Below are 25,654 nucleotides of genomic sequence, written 5' to 3' on the forward strand. Positions count from 1 at the left end.
CATGGGTAGAATGCCTACTAGTGATGCAGGGCCAAGTCTGTTAAGGGCATTTCAGCAGGCAAAACATCGCTTCTTGTTCGATGTTAAAAGTTTGACGATGTTGTTTACTTACAGAAATCGTGCGATTGAAAATATATTTCATGCCTAACAGGTTTACATTCATCGCATGATTCGCAAATGAGACTAACCTTTCTATACTTGATATAGAACATTGTAAAACATGTCTAATGAACAAAGCTAGCTCATGTCAAACTCGCCGGCTGACACCACATTTTGATTTGAGGAGGTTTTTTTCCGTGCTAACGAACGAATGGCAGGCAGGCAATGTGTTAGACAAGACTCAGCTCATCAGTAGTATTAACAGCTTTTGTGTATTCCCCAGAATCTTGGGCTGCAAGCTTCTTTCTCAATCCCACCAACTCTTCCCCGGCATCACATATATATGCAGAGGCTTGCCTGCCAGACAAAGTTGCTCCTTCCATGCTGTCGATATAGTCCTGTAAAAGGTACAGCCAATTAGAATTTGCATTTTCTTTCATCATTCTTCTACAGAAGAATCACTTGCGCAAACCTACCTGTTTTGTGTATGAGCCAGCGAGGAAAAAATTCTTCACAGGTGTCTTCTGATCAGGTCTAAACGGATCTTTGCCAGGTCCCTCCCGATAGAGAGATTGCCCAATTTTGACAACTGATGACCAAGTGACTTCTAAACCTTGGGATGATGGGAATAAAGCCAAAACCTTGAATTGAAAATTTTAAGGTTCAGATTTGATGTTTCCATTGACCAAAAAAAAAAAAAAAAGATTCAATGTTTTTATTGGTTTCTTCTAACTGCAGTTTAACTTGCTTAACGTATGCAAAGTGTTCTTTAGAAGCTAATTACCTGTTTCGTCACTCTTGCTATAATTTCTTCGTTTGGTAAAGGCATGTAAGGATCACCTGGTGTCAAAACGCATCTGCAAGATGAAGAAGCACCAGCGTTAAGTTCAAAATTATAAAAGTGCAAATAGGAAGTGCAGTGACTTGATACCTAATCGGAATGTGTATGTGTGTGTGTGTGTGTGTGTAATGTATTTTGCTCAACTAGGATGGAAATTTCAAGCAATTAAAAAACCACCGCATCTACTTGGTTCGGTTTGAACATTTCAAAGTTCTACAGGAGGCCAAATAAAGAGGGTGTCTGTTTTTTTTCTAAAATCTAATGTATCTCTATTTGTAAAACCGAAAGATAAGAATAATAATGGGTATGTTTTCCTTACTGGAGGAGTGAACCATGTCCCTCAATGTAGTAATCTTCAGGAGAAGTAAGCGCTAGGTCGGCAAAGCAAGAGAAATCTGCATCAGGAGTATATAGGAGATTATCTAATCCCGAAGCTTGCTTCAATTGCCTATCAAACAAAAATATCCCTGTCCATTAGTCTTGAAGAAGCAAATTTTTTTTTAAGATTCTGACAAGGTCCTTAACACGAAAGAGTTTTTCTTTTCACATCTAAGTACTTCAGTGTGTAAGGGAGAATCACCTTGACCGTTCTAGATCTTGTAACTCTGTGACCCAACCGTTGTATCTAAGTTGCACAGTGACAACAGGGACTCCAACTAGCTCATAAACATTATTGAAAAAATCCCATTCCCTCCACTGAGAAGGAAGCAGTCTCTTGATTCCAGGCACATCACACGCTGTTAACATACAAATATGGGAGAAAAACTTATTCAACTGAAATTGGAAATAGTTTTTCGGAATAGGAAGGAACAAAGGAGCAAGAGTAAACCACAAACCTGCAACATAAGCGTCGGCTGTCACAATTTTCTTGTTAGTAGCCTACAACCACAAAAAGAACAAACTAGGTATTTACACTTAAAGAAGCACAAGTTCCACTACACGCATCCAAGGTTAACACAATTAAAGATTCCAGTCGTCAAAGAAATCGATCTTTATTAAATTTCATTCATATTAAAAGAAGCAATATGATAAGTAAGTTACCCTAGACATCGAAAATCCAGTAACATATGTTTCGCCATCAGAAGATTTATCATATAGTATTTCTCTACATCCCCACCTGAGATGAAACCTGTAACAGCAGAAAATGACATTCCAACTGATAAGAGATCAACTGATATAGGAGAAACTGAAAAACAAAAAACTGTTATCTCATCATTTCAATGTAAAGCTCTTCTAGCTTTTACAAAGATATACCTGCCCCCCTTGGCAATGATATAATCTCTGATGGGGCCACTTAAGTAAACATCTGGCGAACCCTTGAGCATGCGTAGAAGGGAAGCCTCGGTCTTAGTGGCAAACAATGTGAATATAGTGAGCATACAACGAGCGCTAATATTATCACAGTCAATAAACCCAAGTGCATATGCAACAGGATCCCACATCCGCTGGATGCTCATTCGCGTGCCACCTTTGGACAAGAACCAATCAGAGAAGCTTATCTGCAAAAGCCAAGTTCAATTTTTAAAATACAAAAATTGTGTGAGAAAATAATAACTTGCAATAGACTTCCAAACATTTCCAGTTTCAACTGAAAACACAATATGAATGGAGATCAAAATAAAAGATAAAAATATCTTTCATTCTTACACTATCCAAATTCCGTACGTCCTGCAATGCTCCATCTGGATTAACAAGAGCCTTTACAACCGGACTTAAGGCAAGAGCCACTGCATTTCTTGCTTTATCGTAAGTCTGAACAGTTATAAAGGAAATTCAGTAACAGAAATCTAACTCAGCAAGAAGCTACATTACAATTTGGTTCACTAGGATTAATCAACTCAATGAAAACATGGAAAAAGTGTCTTTTTTTTTTCTTTTACTGTTTTTCCTGACACAAGGTGAACAATGCTATATTCTCTATACTGGTATCCAAAATAATGAGATGTGACAATGATGATGATTTGCAGTAAAGTCAGTCATGGTGGCAATGGGAAAACCTGCCTTAATCTGATTTGTAGACAAAAATGCAAGAATCCCATGTATTGGTGCTCCAATTGGGAACCGAAAATCAAGTTCTGCGATGAAAAACAAGTAACGGATAATGTACATTGGATATAAGTGATTCAGGAATGAACCGTGAAATACAAGATCAGGCACCAAGACATACCACCAATGTTACCCCCTTTGTTTACAAAAGTGTGAGTATGATCCTTGACAAGAAGATTTTCGTCTGCACCCACCTGTTTAAGTGGTGGTCCAAGAAAACTTATAAGCAATTATACATAATATTTCTCTAGTGTAACAGAAGTTCAACCAAGCAATAGTTGTTCACCTTTTTCATTAATCGGAAAAGATTACTGTAGCAACCAAAGAAAACATGGAGTCCCATTTCAATGTGGTTTCCTTTTTTATCAACAAAAGAGCCCACTTTTCCGCCAATGAAAGGCCTCGATTCATAAATATCCACCTGCAGAATTTACAAATTAACAAGTTTCCCAGGAAAAGACAATCGGTCATCAAACAACCTTACAGAAAATTATGAAGTTAGCTTACTAAGAAGTTCAGTCAAAGTGTCCAACTTTAAAAATTCAATTCACACATTGAAGCAATATAGCTCTAAACCGAAAGAAACATACAATTCAGACAAAGTAAACAAACCTCATGGCCTTGATCCAAAAGCTCAACGGCGGTTGACATGCCCGCGAGTCCAGCTCCGATAATGGCCACTTTCAGCTTCGGACCGCGGTAGAACTCTGGTTCAGGTGGAAACAACCCTTTTGGAGCTGGAAGATTAAGCATTCATCTCAGTATACATTAAATAGTAGCTCAAACAGTAAATAATCCTTCACTTAATCACCAAACACCATATTCTGTCTAACTTTTCGTGGTAATGTTAAGTATTAACCTCAAATTGCAGCACAAAGATTAGTTCTTAAAATAAATTAATGGAATTTGGAACTTGAAAAGTTTGAACTTTGATCAAAAGCCAATAACTTTATCATGAATCCAATTAAAGTAACAATCATCGCATCACAATAATTCTCCAACAGAAAGAAAACCCAGAAATTAAAATCAACTAAAAAGCTATAAAACCATTGAAAACTGACAAGTTGGAGCTTAAGAAAAATGGGAACTTTACCGTTTACCCTCATGTCAGAAACATTAGTGTCCAAAGAAGAGCGAACCCAGAAGGAGGAGGACCTCTTTGTCCTGGCAGGAATCACCAGACAGCGACCAGTTACTGGAGCTGCCGGTAAAAGAGCCCAAGAAGCCATGGATTCAAGCCTCTAATAACCCACAACTTCAATTGAGCTCTCCTCTCTCTCCTCTCTCTCTCTCTCTCTCTCTCTCTCTCTCTCTCTCTCTCTCCCCTCTCTCTAAGCAGAGTACTGGTCTGTGTAAAGAAAGAGAGAGTGAAGGAAATCAAACTAGCTAGCTCTGAAGCATATGAGAGAGAGAGAGAGAGAGAGAGAGGGAGAGGGTATCAGACTATCAGGAGTGGAGGAGATGCTGAGGGTGAGAATTTGTCACGTAACTGAGTTTGGCGAACCCAACTTTCATGTGCAAATTCTGGTAAGTGGTAATACAGAATTTCAAAAATAATATCAATTTCCACTCTCACAATGTCATGTGGGACCCGCCATATGAGTTTTAAAACGAGAATAACTTATAAGACACCGGTAAACCACTACATTGATATTTCGTATCAATAATATAAAACGTGTTAGTTACTCTCTATTATCTTTGTATCGTACAAGTTGTTCTCTTTCAAAACATCCTGTTTTTTTCAAAAAAAAAAAACGCCCTATTAATTTTGTAATAATAAAAACAATTTTGTTTATATTACAGAATAAATAAATAAATTATATATACATATACATTTTTTTTTTCAACGAAATAAAATATATATTTGGAGGTGGTATTTTGTGGTTGGTTTGAAGTTTATTGTATTGTCTGTTTAAATTTGGTGAAGCATCAGAAATTAAGCGAGCAAATGTAACGTTAGAAGTGCGCTGCCTTCTGTGTAACCTAAATGCGCCACTAAGGCTTTTAGATAATATTGAAAGTGGAAGAATGTGTCATGATTTATGAGTAAGCGTTTGACATAACAGACGTGAGTCGGGTTAATTAGCTTAAGTAAACTATCTGTGTCTTTGTACAAGAGTTTAATCAATTTTCACGTAAAATAGAGTAGTTTAGATTACTCAATATACATTATAAAATGTGATACTTTTTTAGAGACATCATTAAACTGCAATGTTGAAATGGTATACTTCAGATTATATTGAAGGAAAATAAGATATCATGGATAAGGGATTGAGATCCAATCTAGATCTCTGCGCCCGATGCCCGTAGATTAAGAGGTTTGGACTACTCAATTTTAATCATACGGCTTCTATTAGTCCATTGGTTCACTTCACAAAAATCTAAAAACTTGAACAACAATGATCTCTTTCTCTCTCTAAAGGGCCTAAATCTCTTGATTCGTGGACTCTGAACACATAAATGCAGAGTGAATCTAAAACGATGAATAAGAGTTGTAACACAGATGAATTGGTCAACATAGTCAGTGTGCCCTTGCAGGTAGGCCATTATTGACAGTTTTTTCTGAGCAAGTATTTTTGTGTGTATCTATAATCTGAAAGATACAACTAGGGGTGGACACTTGAAACTGAAAACCTAAACCAAAACACGAACCAAATCAGACCACACCGAACAATTTGGTTTTGCAGTTTTGAAACTGAACCGCAGTGTAGAAAACGGTTTGGATTCGGTTTTGGCTTTTGAAAACCGCACCTCGAATTAAATGTCATGTTTTAATTAGTTGTTTGTTAGAGTTCATACATTTAGTATGAACTCAACCACACTAGAATGTCATCCATTTCCACCCCTATTCGACAAACTTTCAAATTATCCCTCAATCCTCATCGGTCTCTGTCTCTCAAAACTCATATGATATTCGACAACCTCAGTGCACTGCTCTCGCTCGCTGCTTGTATCCATCTCGGTCTCAGCAGAAACTTTGAATATCCTTCCCCTTCATAGAAGCTCTGCAACACCTAAACCCTAACATACAAAATGCTTAATTATATCAATACATCAGCTTTCTGCAGAAACTAGAAAGCTGATTCATTTAATGAGGATACATTTATATATATGTACATGTTGATTATTTTTCTCAAGTTATAACCCTCATCAAGCTTGGCATCTTCAATCTTTCAAATAATAAGCCAGGTACCCCATTTGAGGTGCTTTTTCTTGCTCACAAAGTCTATCATTTGTGCAATTAACTAGCTAGGCTAAGCTAGTTTATTATATACCATTCTCCCATACCATTTTCTTGTTGTGATCAAATGTACATGAGAGAGTGGGGAGAGCAGTAAAGAAAAGAATGCTCATGTGGGTTGGTTAATTAATGTATTGTGTAGAAAATAAGACCGTCTTATGTGTAAATAAGTGTAAAATTTAAATTATATTTTTTTTTCCCAAAAACCGAACCGCAACCGTTTGAAACCACACCGAACCAAACCAAACATTTTGATTTCATTTCGGTTTTGGTTTCAAAACCGCACCGAACCACACCGCAAAAAGTTTCGGTTTCAATTACCGTTTCATTCAAAACCGCACCGAACCAAACCATACCCACCCCTATATACAACAAGAATGTAGCTTCTCGGTTTGGACAATGCAATTCCATCACTGAATTGTTTGGTTTTGCAATAGTGTCGTTGCAAAGTTCGCAGCTAAAAGGATCAAGGGGGCACTGAGTGATTATTTGCACCTTCACTCCATCTACAACAACTCCTGCAATATCCAAGCCAAAAAACACAAAATATGTTAGCTAGTTGTTTGTCTTAATATACGAAAAAAATAAAATTGCTTGGCGGTGCAACTCTTTTTTCAACTCTGTCGTAGTGTCACGTGAAGTTTTGTGAAAACAACGTGAAGTTCATGTGAATAAGTTGAGAAAACAGTAGGGTTTTGTAGCATCGGGGCGGACAAAAAGGGCTAGTAAACTAGTGGTGAGAGAGAAAATGAAGAGTACTCTATAACAAATGTATGTACTTGGGCATGCAACAAGAAGGATATCCTACGGATTGTGCTTCTTGTCATCTTAGCCGTCAACGAGGTTGGGAGAGGGGAAATCGAACCTAGAATTTAGATTTTAGGAAAAATTGATCTTAATCACTTGAGCTACAAATCTCTTGCACATACTTAAATAATTTACGTTTAAGCTAATATAGTATATCCATTCACCAAATTAGGAACTAGATGTTGGAACCCTATTGGACTCTAAACTTATCACGGGGTTTAAGTTTAGTGGAAGCCTAAATCAGTTAGAGTTAATATATGAATAAATATTATTTCCTTTATGGTAGGACTATAAGGATAAAGGTAGAGAGTGCATATCCCACGTTGAAAATCAAATGAACGTGGGGTTTAATCAAACTGTTTCCATGATAGGAGGAAATGGTTGAGATTACACATCTATAAAGGTTCAGTCCCTGCTCAAGGGGAAATGCACGTTCTTATTCAGTAAACTAGCCATATTTTAGTGAAAACATAAGGTCCCCATTGAGTAGAAGACTTACCTCTGCGAACTCTGTTGCAATGGCTTCTTCAGGTTTGATTTACACTTTGCTTCTAGTTAATATTGTAATCTATGTGAAGATAAACTAATAAAATTCCAACACTAGATTGCATAGATGATCTTTCCATTAAGATGAGCAGAAAGTTAATTACCTTACTAATTACTAGTATAAATTATCTTTCAGTCACAAGGAGCAAATTAAGATTTGGTATTAAACGGTGTAATTTTTTTAATGAAAAGATGATAATGGATTAGGCGAGTTGAACTACACACAAGACTTGGTAGTCGGACTACAATAGTAGCTTTACACTCTAAACCCGCACAAGGCTATAAGAAAGAACCAAGACCCTAAGAATAGCCATCAACTACGAAGTGGACTACTTTCTTCCTGCACAGAGCGATTAGAAAAAGCTAACTTCCGATAGAACGACCCCCGGTCCCCTATCTTTGAAATTTATTAAATAAGCACGAAGATAAAGCCAGTGTGATTATTAACAACAACTCCTTTCCCTTTACATTGTTTTATTACAAATTTCCAGTATTATTGTTGTGTCTGTCTGTCTCCCTAACGGCTGCAGCAACAACGTAGCTTCCCCGTTTGAACAATGCAATTCCCGTCCCTGAATCGTCTGCCCTTGCACGCTGCAAAACACTCGGCATCTCCAAATGTGTCTGAGCAGAGATCGTAGCAATAAGGATCAAGGGGCACTGAGTGATCATCCTTTGGCACCTTCACTTCATCTGCTATAACTTCTGCAATATTATACATTCAAACACAAAACCAATTTCATCTGTTAATTAATTATCTAGTTTATTGTTCCTTTTTTTACAAGAAAAAAAATATCTGTTCATAAAATGCAACTCTTTTCATAACTTTTTCGCATGATGCTTCAGAAAAACGAAGTGAAATCCATGCGAAAATGTTGAGAAAATAATTAGGGTTTTGTAGCATCGTTCGGAAATCTGGTAGAGAGAGAGTGAAAATGTACTTGAGGTTACTAAAGCAGCAGATATTGCCATGGAAGCAAGGAAAAATGTAAGGAGCTTTTGGGATTTCATCTTTGGAATCTCTTGTCCTTGAGAAACATTTCTAGATGCATGGTAGGATTGAAGAACATTGGTTTATATAGATGGAGTAAAGTGCACAAACGAGATTTCAAAGTTTTACCAACCATATTCTTCAGATGTCAACTTTTAATGAACATTCGTCTACTATGTTGACATTAATTTTCATTAAAGTTAATATATTAATGTCAATATAGTAGACGAAGTTTACATGTAACATAGATGATTTTTCCACTAATCCCTTATTAGAAAGTAGATTATACTAAGTTTTCTTCTATTTTCTCTAGATATTATTTGATATTGGTATCTTTTGACTCAAAAAACACAAAATTTATGTCATATATCCGTGTTAGCAATGATGCAGCTACCGTTAACTTGTTTGTTCCCTTTATTGGCATTGCCAGGAATATTTTTGTTCACCACCTTCAAATGATTGTGATACTTACCACCCTATTTATTACTATTGAATAAGTGTAAATTTTGATTTGTATAGTGAATAGACACAAATCTTAATATTTAAACTCATGTAATGGTAATAAGTAGAGTGGTAAACATTACCACCACTTAAGAATGGTGAGGAAAACGCACATGGCATTGCCACCGATCATAGCGCACGATTTCGACTTCCATGTCCAAAATTATGAATTTGCTTGTAAAGTTTGTGCTCTATGAGCAGTTTTCTAGTAGTATACACACTCATCAGCTACGACTTTGAGATATTATGAGCAAAAATTCGTTGCCTTACGTAACAATTACTTTTTAAATTTGTTTGTTAATTAGTCATAAGGAGCACGATTAGTACAATAAAGTTAGTGACATGGGCGATGATGGACTTGAGTAAGAAATCTTGTTGTGGATGTTAACAAATTAGTCTTGTTTCTGACGAGAAAATGCTTTCGAATCCATATCTTTCTTGTACACAATTTAATTAATATGTTACAACTAAGATGATGATCTTACCCGAATTTAATTAGTAGTAATTGAATGCATGATTAAGGAACTAGATGGGTCATATTATTATTTCATTTGAAATCTATCCATACCATAAGATTAAAAATATTTAAATCTTAGTACAATGAAATATAAATTCGTTCCTGGATTTCGATTATTAGGATTATCTTCTTATTTGTTTCAAAATTAGGTCTTTATAAATACACAAATTGTAACTCGGTACGAACCAAAAATCTTAACAAGATATAACTTATTAGTTATGCAACCTTCTTGATAATTTGTCGTTTATCAAAGTTTTACAATTAGTTTTTTTCTTCTTTTCTTTTTCTTTGATTAATTTGTTAATGAAAATAACTTGGAAAATTGAAAGTGATCCAGAAAATGGATGGATGTGGGCAAAGAAATGGTGATTTTGTAATTTATTTGAAGAAATCAAAGCTCAAACAGATTTACAAGGTGCTAAGCTTCATGTGGCCAATCCATAGGCCCTTGTTGATGTGGCATGTAGTTTATTTTTCCAAATCATTTGGTTATGTGGTGTTATTATTCTACTCAAATGATAACACTTGTATATTTTCTAATTAATATGCCTTAGAAAAGAACATATCATTTTCGTAGTCCACTCCTGTTATAACATATGCATTGTAATATTACGTGACAATGTTCCTCTGGACACAAAGATTTCCAAAGTTTTCATCTACAACTTATACAGATGAGCAGGAAATTAGTTGGCTCGCAAATTACTTCTGTAATATAATCGTGTTCTAGATGATGGGATTCAGTAAGAATGCTTCCCTTTGTACGTACTAGAAGTTACTAAAACGGCAGATATAGCATGGCTGCCAAGAAAGCAAAAGAAATTCTGGGATTTCATTTTATGATTGTAGAAAGATTGGATGCAATGTGAAAATTGAATTTGTAATCTGGATTTGACTGCAAATTAATCGCTCATTTCGACATTAACCAAACAAGTCGACAAATTGATAATCGTCATATAAGGAAGCAAATCTCATCCTAGAAAGATATATAATCATCAAAAAATAAAAGATTTATAATCATCAAAAGATAAACCATTTAGAAGGTGGCTTCACGTTAATTTGTTCATACGATATTATTCAAAGTTACATATTTATTGTCTTCTAAGTTCATTGTAGATATAATTGATAGAATATTAAATAAAATTCTTGGTTCTTGGTTTACCAAGCTGTTTGTAGTATTTGTGGGAAGGAGAACAAGTTTTCTACTAAAAAATGGGAGGAAAAGAAATCAATTAGTAGAAAGTATCCAGTTTTTGAGTTTCAATGACGATTTTTAAACTTTCCCCGACAAATTAGAATGTCTTGCGACGATTTTCCTATATTTAATGACCATTTTATAGTTTCCAACGCGTCGAAGACCTTTAGCAACCAAATATTCGCCGGTAACCGCATCTAAAGATGTTTTAAGCAACGAAAATAAATCCTCGCTAAAAGCCTAGACCTTTAGCCACAATAAAAATTTTGTCGCTAACCGCTACTAAATATATTTAAAGCGACGGATTAAAAATCCTCGCTAAAAGTCGGAGAAGAAAAAACGCCTTCTCCCCCGGCCGTTTAAACAATGATTGTTTGCTTCAAAACGTAACTCTACCAACATCCTCTCATCACCCTCACTCTAGTTGTTTGTGTTACAGAATTTACATGAAAATATTGTTCAAAATTACTCTCTAAGCAATTCCCTTGGGTTTTTTTTTTTATGATAATCTCGTGCTAACGTGAAGCCTGCAGATCCCCAATGTTTGTAGCCTGCAAATTCACACAGCCAAAGCACCATTAAAAAGCACATTACTAAACTTAAAACTCCAAAATCACACATTTACTAAACAAGATCACTATTTTCCCTTTTTCCTACTGCCATAGACTGTCGACGACGAATACAATTGCTATTTTATGAGGTCCAATACAATCGCTACTATTTAGTTGTTCATCGGGGCCAACATTCCACTTTCCTGTATTACTGTTCTAATTGCTTACCCGACCTTCTTGCATTCTTCTACTGGACCATAAAATTCCATTCATTTAGGCAGTAGCAGTAGGAATCGGATATATGAATTATTTTCAGAACCTCCAACTTTAATTTTCAAATTCAACTTCATTGAGTTGAATAACTAAACTATTCTAACAATACGGCTGATGTTTGAACCAAACTCAATTAGCAACTACACAATCGCAGTTCAGAAAATAAAATTTAATCAAAAATAGTTTTATAGAATGTGATCAAAGAGGATTACCTTAGATTTCAACCGGGATTTTTCCATGTGATTGAAACAGTTTGAGGATCAAGCTTGTACGAATATAGCTGAACCTTGTGTTCTTTTATCCTTGACATTCTCGAGTCAATGTAAAAGCTCAACGTACAAAGTCAGTCTTGCTCCGCTGCAATTCCAGATATGCATTCATGAATAAATTTAAACATGCAGGGGCAACTTATGGACATCAATTGCATTTTAACATACCTTAGAGGTTCAAAAGGAAGCCAAATTACACCCCAGCAGAACCACCTTGGCAATCTGCACAAGTATCATATTTATTTTTCAAAACTATTTTGCACCTTAAACATACAGCGCAGTTCACAACGGGAGAGAAACTCAAGAACAAGGGATGATGAGAACATATTGAACACAAATCGGAAAATAAAAACGCAGGTGCACCCATGCTACAACACAAAAATTGAATTGCATTTTTTTTTTTTGTCACACTGAATTGCATTTTATGTTCCGTCTTTGCACAAGTCAAATGAATGTAGGGCCACTATCTCAGGGAATGAATGAAGGATATATATACACACACATATATATATAGGGAAATGAGGTCTTTTAATGTTTTACATTAATTTCGTTTTTAAGTTTCCAAGTTGTGAATATTCTTGTACAAGACTGGTTTTGTAATAAAGAACAAAAAAAATTAAAATACAGGTTATAGAAATTAAAGGATAACTAACTCATGTTAGAATGTGTGAGTTTGAGAAGTAAACATACCTCAACATGTAATACAACCAGAAACCGTGAGTACGATGCCAGTAAAGGGTGAGTATCAAATCCATCACCGGTGATACTTTGAATCATGAAGTAATCCTATGATTGCTGATGAACATGCTACAACAGCTGGCCAATCTGTTAAGATTTAGTTACTTAATTATCTCATCTCAAAATAATGGTAAAGACGGCCATCCAAGAAGGCACATCATGCTAAGCTTACTTCCCAAGAAGACACATCATGATAAGCTTACTTCCCTCAACAGCGGACAATTATGGATAAAGTTTAAAATCCAATGATTATACAGTGAGTAATATACATATACGACACTAGTCCAAACAGGTACATCTCACATACAGACTTTCGAAAGAATCAACAAGAAGAACATATATTCTAGAGTTAATCTCAGTTTACTACTCTGAAGTTTCTTGGTTTTCTACATTTCATATATCAAGTTTTTTTCGTCCCAGTCTGGTAAAGTCATAATTTTAGGACACTTTCATACATCCGTTAAGTTTTCCGTCACAACTTCAGTTAAATGATGACGTGGCACCCATGTGGACAATAACTGGGCACCACGTGTCAATATGAGCCCACGTGGAAATTAAAATTTTTAAAATAAATAAAAAACCAACCTCTCTCAAAATTAAGAACTTTACTGATGTTAAGTATGAAAGTGTCCCAAAATTAAGAACTTTACTAATGATAAGTATCGGAAAGTCACCTGCAGATATAATCATCCATGAGTGCACCTCCTCCATGAAGTAAGCATGATAACGCTGTCGATCAACAACAAATTTTGAGTAAACATGTATATGTGTGTGTGTGTGTGTGTGTGTGTGTGTGTATTCTTACGAAAAACATAGCCACAAAATCACATACACAAGTAGTTGCCCATCCAACTCTCTGGCGTTAAACAATCTTGTTAACGATATTAGAGCGACAACAAACCGCGAAAAAATCTTCAATCTTTACGAAAGAAAGGGAAATACGACATGCCTCAAATGTCCGAGGTTCTGTAAACAACCAAAATGCACTCAACTCACAACTTATTTCTAATCCTTTCAACAATAACGAGCCCTACCGAGTGAAATTTTCCAACTTGATGTTAAAAACGGTATCGTTACTATAAGTAATTGAAAATATCACATAATTACTTGTTGTATTAAGTCACATTGTTAATGATAAATTTTACTAAATACACATCCTAATTGAAACCCAATGACTAAACCAACTGTTATCGAAAGAAGATGCCCATCGTCATGCATATACTGCTATAAACCCAGAAAAATAGGAAATTCAACAACCCAGTAAGCAGAACTGGTTAAATTTTACCAATTTATAATTTCTCAGCAGCCAAACGCATATATATGTATGTATGTATGTATGTATGTATGTATGTATGTATGTATACACAGATAGAGAGAGAGAGGGACCTCGATTATCCATGGGGCGAGAATCGTTGAGAGCGGGATCGTCGCAAGTAGAAAGAGAGAACTCGGCGTCCTGTGAATTTCTCAATTTTCTGCTCAGCTTCCTAATCGCTCACCGTTTTTTTTTTTTTTCTTTTTTTTTTCTGTTTGGCCTTCGAGAAAGTGGAAAGCAAAATTTGGGGAATTTTCTCGCCCGAAATTGTGAGTCCTAATATTGGACGGCGGATCAAGTGGGTTTTGCTTTCTCCTGTTATTTGTGGCCGTAGGATGGGTCGAAGCGAAATTCCACACTAGGGGGGATTTGTAAAATATACTATGTGTAACTAATATAAAATAAACACGTTAATCAATAATTAAGAAATGTATAATTTATAAAACCTGATCTAAAAAGTTGTAATGTACGTAACTTATATTCTATTGAAAAACAGGTGGAAAAAATTCCACTAAACCAAATGTCAAGATACCAGACAGACGAGCCAACATTCCACAATTAACCACACCGGTATTGTTCTCAACTTGTAATTACAACTTACCACATTCACAACACAACAAGTGTTTAGATTTTATCACATAAGATGTCGGTGTAATTAGAAGTTAAACCATACAGTATAAGTCGTCGTTAATTTTGTTAATTTTGTCAATTTTCCAATGTGAAACCTTAGTATTATGCAACGCCAAAATACACTAGAGATTAAATATGATCGCGCTCCTGCATAATTTTATTTAGTCATGTATTGTATTGAGATAGCATGAAAATTTCCTTCCCCTTAAGTTGCCAAGAAGAATACAGTGTTTCCTTGTATTTCAATGTTACTTGTAATATACGTAACTTATATTTTACTTTAGAAGGGATGCATGTATCCTTGTTTAGAAATAATATATTTGTAAAATTTGCACTTAAAAGAAGGAACGGGATCCTTTTCGAATCTGAACCATCTGGATTATGTAGACCAAAATATCTTAACCGTTTACGTAAATTGTGCGACTAAGATCACTCTTCTCTTCAACTTTCTCAATTTTTCTCACGCTCCTCAACATCGTTGCCTTGTTCTCCGGCGGCATCGATGAACCAAAACCACAAAGAAAGAAAGAAGAAAAAGAAAATAGGAGGGGTTGAAGGTTGGAGAAATGTACAGTCGGAATTGGGGTGGAAGTGGAGGTGGTGGTGAGTGATGGTAGGGACGTCCGCATGTGAAAAAACCTAACAAATAATTATGAGAAAACCTAACAAATAGTTATGAATATTGTGACATGACATAGACAAGCCGATGAAAAGCCTTTCAAGTGAGCTAGGTGAGCTCAAGTGGGAGAAGAAGGGTGATGTAACAAATTAGAAGTAGAATAAGTTCAAAGTTCGATTTTTTTTTTTTTTTAAGTCCGGTGCATATTTAACAAGTCAATTAGTTTAACTCACGTTTATTCCATACTTTATACATCCAAAATGAAAATGTCATTCTGGGCTTTGGGCTACAATTTGATATCCAAGTAAAGCCCAATTTGATGGAAAAAAGGATTCTTTTGTTGTAGGATGAACATTGGACTATGAGGAAGTAGACTCAAGAAAACTTTTCTTATTGTTGACGATTTATATGGAAATAAAATAAGAAAAACTAACGAAAAGTTAAAAAAAATAATAGTTTTAATGAAAAAAATACAAATAAAGATGTAGTGAATAGTACCAGAAAAAGGTAAAAATTTGGTTTTTCATTAAAAGTGAACATGTACATGGAGTGTTTCGTTAAAACTCACAAATAACACAACAAAGTTCAACAATCTTATGTTGGAATTTAACCCCTTTGACTTTACATGATTGCAACTTCAGAAGGAATGGGTATAAAAGATCAACGGAATGATTGATACAAGCACTTGTACAGAAAGCACTTGTACAAAATCAAAAGTTCATACCACAGAAAGACCCACTTACCCTTCATTGCATTTTTTTACAGCTTTGAGCTTTTTACTTTTACCATCGCATGAATCTCCCACTTTCTTACTCCACTCTCTACACCCCAAGTTATTGGGTTCTTTTTCTTACTCTGCATGTGAAGATCTCATGCCACTTCTAACTACAGTGCTTTGGCAAATGGGTAAAGGTCAGTTAATCAAAGCAGTGTGTCCGCCTTTTTAACCTAATTCAAACTGTTTATTTTTTTCGTAAATTATGTTATATTTCGACTCACTTACCGACATAGCCATTTCTTATATGTAACTTAATGATGGATCCATGATCCAAGATTATGCAAAACCATATTTTGATATGTTTGTTTGGAGTGGTCCCTATCATTGGTTAGATATACAAGGTTCAATCTATTAATAAAATAGGACCAAGGAGGGGCTTACAAATAGTGTTTAATTATTGGATAAAAATCATAAATATCAACTTTTAATAATGTTAAGACCATGAAGATTCAGTGTTATTGTTGACCTTGTCCAAAGAGTACTCCTTGCTGGTCCAATTATAAGAAAGATTTTTCAGTATGCCGGAAATATGATTCAGTATACTAAATATCATTATATCATGTTCTCTATCTTTACATATTTAAAAAATCTCTCCAATTATCAATGCACGATGTATGAACTAGGAATTATTGTTATGTTTTAATCCAACAAAAGCAAAAAACTAGGATTGTAATTTTATTTTTATTTTGAACAAACAAAATTATACAATAAGAGATGGGGGAGTGGGCTAAGCCTCACAATGAGCTATCAATAATGTGGTTCAAATTCGTCTTTGGTGAAAATCGAACTTAAAACCTCTTACTTATAAACTTACAATTGAAGAAGAATATCACTAGTCCATAATACTAAATTATAATGATTGAATCCGAGACGCAGTGATTGAAAAGAAAAACCCTAACTATCAAAGTAATTCACGGACTTGTAATTTTGTAGTTTGATAAAGTATTATTGTATTGATTGATAAAGTATCGTAGAAGGTAGGAATGTTATTTGTCACATAGTTATGTAATTCAAAGTGGTGACCACATGGAGATGATAGTGTGTCCCTTCTTATTTGGGACTGCTACTCCTAGCTTTTTAGTGTACAACTAGGCCTAGCTTTTCTTTTGGTACAAATAGACTTGATTCGAACTTTGTAGGTTTACACGTATCGGAATAGGATTCTCTTATCTTTTAATTTTCTTATTTTTCTTTTTTCTTCTTATATTTTTCTTTTTGTTTTTCTTTTCATAAAAAAAATCAACATAAAATATTAACATGATTTAATCGTAACTATTTATAAAAAAAGTCAACATAAAATGAATGTGATGGAGATTAGGAGACGAGAGAATCATACTCCTTCTTATACGAGTTTCCAAACGAGGCCGTAGTGTCCATTGTCATTACAATCTAGTTGTATTCTTCTGCACTGATGAGAGGTCTAAATTCAACTTGCATAAATAGCAATTTCAATACAATATTATTATTAATCGATAACTATTGTGTGGTTTAATCGAATCTTCACCCCAATATCGTTATACAAAAAAGAAAAGGACTCTTATTGGTATATTAAGGATTAAAGAGGCAGACCAAAAGACTAATCCCAACAACAACAAAAATGGGTAATAATCTTGCATGGGTTGCTTTTCTCCAAAACTTTTATGGCTTGCTTGTCTCTTATCCTTCTTTTTTTTAAGTACAATATCTTGTAAACCCCACATATCCATGCACCCTCCTCAATCAACTCATACGGTCCTACCCAAAGGCCATGCTTATTTTGCCCTAATTAACAACTTCCCTTTCTAAAGAGATTTTTTAATGTACTCAGAATATAACTATATAAGGTGGTATGTTATATGTTGTTATGTAAGTGGAGGAATTTTTTTTTTTTTTCAAGTGCCCCTTCACTTATATGATGACATAAGATGTATGTGGTATGTGCCATTAATCTGGACACATTAGAAAATCTCTTCGCTGTCCATCCTTATAAAGTGAACCCCAAAAAAAAAAAGTTCTCCATATAAAATTTTAAAAGGAATAAAGTATATCAGAGTATAGCCGAATTGACTAAAATAGTGTGTTTTTCATAAGTTAATGTAAATTATCGCTTGAATAAGAAGAAAAAATTTGAAAACATAAAAAATCTAAATTGGGCTTGGTAAGGCCCAATAAGTACAAGAGCAACGAACAAGATAATCAAATAATTTGGGGTTGATTTAACAAAACTATAGACAAGTACACGTGAAGGCCACGTCTTTATATATCCCCATAAAGTACGTATTGACAAATCTTACTCATAATTTTTGCTGTCCATATTCCCCCACTCGCAGAGCCAAGCACGTGGTATGCACTTTCGAAACTCACATTTAAGGTTAGTAGCAAAGGAATTTTAACAAAAAACTTATAGTATTGTTTATTTCAACGAAAAATCATATTTTTATACTAAAAATTCAATCATGGTACTATTTACTTTACCTTTTATTTTGTCTTTATCGTTAAAACTCAAAGTTTTCAAGTCATTTTCATTAATTTTCCTTAGTATTAATACATAAAATTGTTATTGCACTCTTAAAATCTAATTATATACTTTAAATTTTATATATTTAATAATAAAAAAATGTCAAATTTTAAGCATAAATTTTAAATTTGAAGGCTTTTGTGGCATATTGATTTTTTTTTAAATTTTAATATCAACCTGATATGTTAAATTTTAATTATTAAATAATGTATATTTGTTTTTCTTTTATTTGTAGTAAGTATTTTTAGAACAAAAGATAAAAATAAAAATAATAAAAAATTATTTATTAATCATTAAAAATAGATTTGAAATTGCTGTTAAATAGCAACTACATTTGATTTCAATCCACATCATGTCATCTAAAAATTGACATATCTATTAAAAAAATACTGAAGCTGTCTTTTTTCACACTTTCTTTAGAGCTGCTCTCGTTGAATTCTTTTTCATCAAGGAAGCTATTGATTTGTTTTTTTTTTTTTAAATCTAGCGCGTGTAACTCACTAGGTGATATTTGCTTTGAAATGAGCCCCTTCCCTCTGGAATTATTTAATTAAATATCACTTGCAAAATAAGAGATTTAATTTCTGAGAGTTTTAATAAAAAGTCTACGATACTCTTCAATTTAACGAAAAAATAAAATTTTATACTAAAAATTCGATCATGGTACTATTTATTTTATTATTATCGTTAAAACTTAAAGTTTTCAAATCATTTTCATTCATTTTTCTTTAATTTTTAAGTGTTTCCTTGTGCCAGGTTGCCTACAACACTTGTCCAACTACTCTTTTTCAGAATCAAATCCCTCCCACTCCCACTATACCAACTCATACAGATGTTGAGATTCTAAACATTTTTAGAGAGAGAGAGAGGCTGAAGATTTTTAGAGAGATAAAGGATGAGGATTTCTAGGGAGAGAAAGAGAATATGGGTTATCAATTATTAATCAGTGACAAGGACAAAGGGTAGTCCTTAAAATCGTGTCCTCCTGACCGAGATCAAAGTCTTTTTTGCACAGCGACTGCACTGTCGAAGTGTACATATTTGTCCACCTATATTTGATAAATACGAATGACTAAACCATTTTCAATCAAATTAAATAATCTTTAGGACATCAACCCTTTCGACGACAAAATTTGAATGAAGCCGTTGGTGATAGCCCCCTGGCGTTGCGTCATAATTTGCACCGGCGACATATGAGTGTCGAGAACGTTTGTGGTATCTGTGGCATGGATGAAGAGACTGAAACTCATATCTTTTTTACGTGTGAGTTTTAGTCATGTGGTGTTGGAAAACGACGAAAGCAGAGGTTGGGGTATGGATGAAGAAATATTTTAGTGTTTCAGAAACACGACAAGTTACACTAAGTGCATTATACAAGCAGTCATTGTCACATCCCAGCCTGAGCCCCCACTACATCCCTGGCTCGACTCCACCGTAGCACGATAATGTCTACTTTGAGCCCCGACCACGCCCTCACGGTTTTGTTTCTGGGAACTCACACGAGAATTTTTCAGTGGATTACCCATTATGGGATTGCTCTCGGGTGAACTCGCTTAACTTCGGAGTTCCGATGGAATCCGAAACCAGTAAGCTCCCAAAATGTCTCGTGCTAGGTAGAGATGAGAATATACATATAAGGCTTACATCATCCTCACCCTTGTACGATGTGGGATCTTACAGTCATGGTCTAGTACACTAAATGTATTATACAGACGGTTGGAATTAGTATGAGTATCAAATCACTTGTATTATGATATTTAACTTATCAAACCGTATTTTTGACACACTAAAAAATCTGTCGTATAGATGGGTAGTGAGGGATTTTGCGGGCTATCCATGGATGGCCGGCGACCAAGGTTTTGATAGCAAGTCTACTATTTTGAGAAAAAAAAAAGAAAAGAAAAACTTTGTAATTTATGAGTTAAAGAACGTAAAAGACGCAGAAAAAAAACCGTCAATTCATTTAATACGTACATATAGATAAGTAAACGATTTTTAATCAAATTGATAATTAAATTTGTATGTTTGAAATTATTTTTAAAATGGTTAAATGTTTCTCGACATTAAGAGATTTTTCTAATAACGTTGGACAAACAAAACAACATTAAAACCATCTATAGGTCATGTAAGTGTTTCACAGATAAGTGCATGCCAACAGGTTGAGGTGCTTTTCCAAAAAAAAACTCTTGAAGTTTGATAGTAATTTCAACGTGTTTCTTAACAAGCAATCTCAGTAGTAACGCATATGAACAGAAATGCATCAAGCAACACGAGCCCAGAAGCATTATTTTTAAAAATTGTGTGCAATGGACGTAATTATTGTTTCTTAAAAACCAATTAATATGAAACATAATCGTGCTTGCACTTCACAAAGGCCGGTGAGTGGGGCCCTCTTCCTCCAAAGCTGTTGTTTTACTCTCTCATTCTTCTCCCCCTTTAAATAACATGCAAAAATTAGAGAGCAAAAGATAAAGCTTTATTTTTTTTCCTTCTTTTATTTTTCCGTTTTTTATGCCTTAATTTCCATGAAAGTGGAGGTTTTAAAATCCCACCTCTGAACGCTCCTGCAACATGCATCACCAAACAAATTTGTAAATCTGTCTCTTCCCAAAAACTCTGAGAAAAATTCCCAATTGGGTTTCAGTTTTTGGGGCTTCTGCTTCTCTCTCTATGTTTCATGTGAGCATCTCAGCTAAAGCACACGTCTAGAGAGAGAAAGCATGATAGAGTAGAGAGAGAGAGAGAGAGAGAGAGAGAGAGAGAGAGAGAGAGAAAGAGAGAGAGAGAGATTCTTTCAAAAACCAACCTTTCCAGCAAAACCCAGTTGCTATATAGCCTTCATTAGATTACACAAGCAGCTGTCAACATCTTTGAGGTATATATTTTTCTAACATTTCTCACTCTCTCTCCTCTCTGTGCATCAGCTTTACTGTTTTTTCTTCATATTCTCTGTAGTGGGTAATTTTTAATTTGTTTCTTTGTGGTAAAGGTTTAATTTTTATTTATAAATAGTGTTATTTGTTTCTGCGGAGGTCTTCCTGTTGATAGTGAAACAATTCAAACAAGTTTACTTTTTGTCTTCTGCTTCTCTCTCTCTGGGATTTTATTTTACAGCCCACATTTTCAAAGCTGGTTCCTTTAAGTTTTAGATTAATGGGTTTTGTGCAGTAATGCATCAAGAACCAGCAACCCAGATCAAATCAAGGCTGGATAATCAGATTTTGAAGCATTTCTGAGTTGGGTTTTTGTCTCTGATCAATTTGAGGTAATTTCTCTGCTTCTTCTTGTTGTTTTGCTTATCTTTTTGCTGTTGTTTATCATTTCTGAGTGGTTCTGTGGATTTTGTTTTGTTTTTTGTGTAAGGTCACCAATTGTGTGTTTAAATTCCCCAAAGAAAGTTTGGAAAAGTGAATTGAGGTACTTGGTTTGAAAAATGAGAGATTTCCCATCTTGTTTTGGTGAAAATGGGGTTCAGGTTGCTGATTCTTCATCATCAAATAGTAGTAGGACTGCCCAGAATTTGGTTACTTGTGTGTATCAATGCCGGTTACGAGGCCAGTCTTGCTTGATTACTGTGACTTGGAGTAGGAATTTGATGGGTCAAGGCCTTAGTGTTGGGATAGATGATTCATCAAGTCAGTGTCTTTGTAAGGTTGATATTAAACCCTGGTTGTTCTCCAAGAGAAGAGGGTCCAAGAGTTTAGAAGCTTATTCGAGTAAAATCGATATATATTGGGACCTTTCATCGGCAAAATTCGGATCAGGCCCTGAACCTTTGGAGGGATATTATGTGGGAGTTGTGGTGGACAGGCAAATGCTTCTCCTTCTTGGAGACATGAGAAAAGAAGCTTTCAAAAAAACTAGTGTCACCCCTGTGCCTTCGAGTGCCGTTTGCGTTGCTAAGAGAGAGCATATTTTTGGTAAGAGGGGCTTCGCTACAAAGGCTCAGTTTTGCAATAATGGTCAAGTTCATGATCTTGTAATTGAGTGTGACACTGTCGGGGTCAATGATCCATGCCTCCTGGTGCGCGTTGACAGCAAGCCTGTGATGCAGGTAAAGAGACTTCGGTGGAAGTTCCGAGGGAACCATACCATCTTGGTTGATGGGCTTGCTGTTGAAGTTTTCTGGGATGTTCACAATTGGCTCTTTGGTACATCACCTGGAAATGCTGTTTTTATGTTCAAGACATGCCTCTCAGCCGAGAAGCTGTGGGCTAGTCAACCAGCCTCTGATCCAAGCACGTTGCAGTGGTCATTTTCACAGAGATTCTCAGATAGTAAGTCACAAGGTCTAGGATTCTCGCTGATTTTGTATGCTTGGAAGAATGAATAGAGGAAGTCAGAAGAAGTTCTCCATTGATTGCTAACAGAAAACCTCTAGTGAGTGATGATTTTCTCAGCCATGTGATTGAATTACTGCAAAAAGATGATTATATATGATCATTTGTTATATAATCATTTGTTTTTTTTTTTCTCAGCCTATTTTTCTCTTTTTGGTTTATCTTCATGAGTAGCTTGAGCAATCCAAATAGATCAGAGACAATTTTGTTTATACTGGTTGTATATCCTCCATTCAGCGTTAATTTGATCCTAGGTTTTTTTTTTCTTTTTGCCTACTGAGAATTCTATGTCGAAATCATCAATGTGCAAATGTTGAAATTAATTCACTTTTACTCAGCAAATCGTTAAGCTTCTTATTTGACCATGTTTGCAGTAGCTGGAGTGATGTTCTTTTCCAAAGTTGGAAGTAGCTGTAGTGATGTTCTTTTCCAAAGTTGGAATGCTAACGCCTAACGGACTAGGCCACGTCCTATTCTTCTTGTTAAATAGCCATAAATCTGATTTCTTTTATATTACAGTTCTTTGAATTGGCTTAACTCCACTTGTATTAGGGACCATTTTTTGCTGCTGATTGTGTTGTGGGTATTGCTGTATGAATACTTAGACAAGTATGAAGCGGTTCAGACCCAGAAATTTGTACATTTTATTTACATTCTTGCATTTAGATGTTGATCATCACTGAAATATAGCCAGACTAAAAGCCTGAAGTAGTACGGTACTTGAATGATGTTTGTATAACTATGTAACTGATGTTGTTGAGGCTTTTGAGTGAGATTAAGCAATTGATGGAGGTCTACTGCTTTTGCTTGTCAAGGTCCAGATTATAGCTTTCGGGTAGCTTGTGCTAGGAAAGCTTTTCTCTTAGAACGGTTCAAAGAGTCGAGATCTCACATACTCTAGAAGGAAACAGAGAAGCAACAAGAATCTTTGGTCAGGAAAGTTGTACAGTTGCTAGCTTTAAGGTGGATAGGACGATGTAGAAGGTAAAGATGTACATATTCGAAAGAACACGAAGGGATGGGAGCATGACCGAAGTACCCTGCCCAACTCCTTTCTGGCTTCTATTTGGGATGAAAACTGGAAAGTCTGATGTAAAGTAAGTGCTAGGCATCAGTTTGTGGTTGATCAAAAAAGGGACAACCCACAACTGGTCTATTTCTTGGAGCCTTGAAATGTTTTGTTCCACAGCCAGAGGTTGGCTCCAAGCCTACAACAATATTTCTCCGTAGAATCACCGGTCCAGCCAGCCTATGGAACACATTATGCTTCGTTGCATCGGAGCTCAAACATCAAATGAAAACTTTCCACTGTGAGTTTGTGAAATCTCCTCTCTCTATTCCTTTGGTTTTTGGTGCATGAATTCTTCCTCATCTCCTTACTTAGCATTCAAAGAGTGATTTGTTCATGTTGGAGAAGGCCCCTATGCCCTTCACGCTTGTTGAACCTTGTAGTTCATGTCCGTAGTTGAATGTTGCAGCTGTGATTCTGTCATAGGCACGAACCTGGCCACAAATATTTCGGGCAGGTTGAACCTTAGCTGCGGTTTAGGGTTAGCGACGGAATTAAGCTATTTCCGGGAGATATTTTCTGATCTTGGTCGTGTTCTTAGCACACTCGAGTCAGGCCTGGTTCTGTTCCTTCAGACATTAGCTTGCGAAAAATTCGTAGTTGGTCAAGATATTCAAAACATATGATGAATGTATTTATTCCAAGTGTTTGCCTGGAGAAAAATGTTGAGTTGAAGTATTTGCTGGTTAAAGTTTTAAATGATTGCAGGTGACCCTAATTGATCAAGGTTCTCCTTGTACTGATGTCCTTGTGGTTTTAACTGCATTAGGTGGAGGAGTTTAAATATTTGGTGTATGTACCTAAAATTAGGGTTTTGTTGGCAATGCGATGGTCCACTTAGAAAAAGTTGAATATTTGAATGTTTATGTCGACTTGTATTTTAATCTAGAGAACTTTAACGAAAAGCTCTCGGTACTTTTCACTTTAACAAAAAACCATATTTTTACACTAAAAAGTCAATCATTGTACTATTCATTTTACCCTTTATTTTGTCATTATCGTTAAAGTTTTCAATTTTTTTTTATTAGTTTTCCTTTTAATTCTAAACTACATAGACGGAGATTTGGACTTTTGAAGGCACCGTTCATAGCCAATTTGTCCACGCCCAAGTTTGCAAGACTAGTGGTTATATATATGGTCACATCAACATCTAATCTCTTTAGTTGGGTTAGTGTTGCTACTTAAAAACGCTTCTGGATAATTAAAAAATGTTTGGTTAGCGTTTGACAGAGATAACTAAAAATGTTTCTGACTTATAAATTGTATTGGTGAGATTCTCATTGTGCATCTTGATCAAGTGAATAGTTTCTTTGTAAGAGCGTGCCAAAACCGGTCTCAGGGCTGGTTCAATTTGGACTTATCAAACCCAAATTTTGTTCACTAAATTCTAAAAACACTTTGAGTTGCCACTTAGTACTACGGTTTAGTGATATTCCTCTTTATTTGTAAGTAAAAGGTCTTAGGTTCGATTCTCGTCAAATGCGAATTTGAACCACATTATTGTTAGCCCATTGTGAGGCTAAGCCTACCACCTCCCTCTTAGTGTAGATAATATCGTTTGTTCAAAAAAATACTTCAAAGCTGAAATACTTCATGTAAAAGCAAACCTTAAAGATTGGTTCGACTTGGATTGCTTGCCCTAGCCCTAAAAACTGAGTGATGAGCATAAACCTGATTCGAATCAAAGATTTTCCCACGTACCAAATTTACATGAAACTCAAACAGAGTATAAAATATTCCAAAACACTGTAAAATATTCACAAACTCGTAACCCTTAATTACCAAGAAAATAGT

The 25,654-nt window shown here is 35.3% G+C and overlaps 2 protein-coding genes and 1 long non-coding RNA gene across 8 annotated transcripts; 1 reads left to right on the top strand and 2 right to left on the bottom strand.

Moving 5' to 3' along the window:
• Positions 1–38: 38 nt before the first annotated feature.
• Positions 39–4,522, bottom strand: LOC103434148 (zeta-carotene desaturase, chloroplastic/chromoplastic-like). Of its 3 annotated transcripts, none has more exon segments than NM_001294022.1 (14): positions 39–497; positions 576–740; positions 884–956; positions 1,260–1,388; positions 1,521–1,677; positions 1,777–1,819; positions 1,982–2,069; positions 2,195–2,439; positions 2,588–2,692; positions 2,942–3,015; positions 3,108–3,180; positions 3,273–3,407; positions 3,599–3,723; positions 4,080–4,378. In NM_001294022.1, coding segments are annotated over 14 exon segments (1,716 nt in total). In that variant the 5' UTR covers positions 4,216–4,378; the 3' UTR covers positions 39–329.
• Positions 4,523–11,119: 6,597 nt separating this feature from the next.
• Positions 11,120–14,198, bottom strand: LOC103434328 (uncharacterized). Its single transcript, XR_001789865.3, has 6 exons — positions 13,999–14,198; positions 13,287–13,341; positions 12,565–12,699; positions 12,043–12,096; positions 11,818–11,962; positions 11,120–11,332 (listed from the first exon to the last, which is right to left on the bottom strand). It is a non-coding gene; the product is annotated as an uncharacterized lncRNA (long non-coding RNA).
• Positions 14,199–20,821: 6,623 nt separating this feature from the next.
• Positions 20,822–24,815, top strand: LOC103408652 (uncharacterized). Of its 4 annotated transcripts, XR_011579724.1 has the most exons (5): positions 20,822–21,326; positions 21,620–21,716; positions 21,815–22,831; positions 23,607–24,101; positions 24,569–24,815. XR_011579724.1 is itself a non-coding variant. In XM_070820051.1 (4 exons), the coding sequence occupies exon 3, from the start codon at positions 21,885–21,887 to the stop codon at positions 22,782–22,784; it is 900 nt and encodes a 299-aa protein (XP_070676152.1). In that variant the 5' UTR covers positions 20,822–21,326; positions 21,620–21,716; positions 21,815–21,884; the 3' UTR covers positions 22,785–22,831; positions 23,607–24,586. The 4 variants fall into 4 exon arrangements, 3 of the variants coding, with proteins under 3 accessions (XP_070676152.1, XP_070676154.1, XP_070676155.1); XM_070820051.1 differs by having other exon boundaries at positions 23,607–24,586; XM_070820054.1 differs by lacking the exons at positions 23,607–24,101; positions 24,569–24,815 and adding an exon at positions 23,166–23,309 and having other exon boundaries at positions 20,911–21,326.
• Positions 24,816–25,654: the final 839 nt, after the last annotated feature.

This window comes from Malus domestica, chromosome 04 (genome assembly GCF_042453785.1).
Source record: "Malus domestica chromosome 04, GDT2T_hap1".
NCBI classification, from domain to species: domain Eukaryota; kingdom Viridiplantae; phylum Streptophyta; class Magnoliopsida; order Rosales; family Rosaceae; genus Malus; species Malus domestica.

Excerpts from the sequence above, each read along its gene's own strand:
- LOC103434148 (XM_008372456.4), bottom strand. The coding sequence starts at position 4,215 with ATGGCTTCTTGGGCTCTTTTACCGGCAGCTCCAGTAACTGGTCGCTGT. Across the intron at positions 3,181-3,272 it reads TTTTCCGATTAATGAAAAAG|GTGGGTGCAGACGAAAATCT; the intron begins GTGAACAACTAT and ends CCACTTAAACAG. Across the intron at positions 1,820-1,981 it reads CTGGATTTTCGATGTCTAGG|GCTACTAACAAGAAAATTGT; the intron begins GTAACTTACTTA and ends TTGTGGTTGTAG.
- LOC103408652 (XM_070820051.1), top strand. The coding sequence starts at position 21,885 with ATGAGAGATTTCCCATCTTGTTTTGGTGAAAATGGGGTTCAGGTTGCT.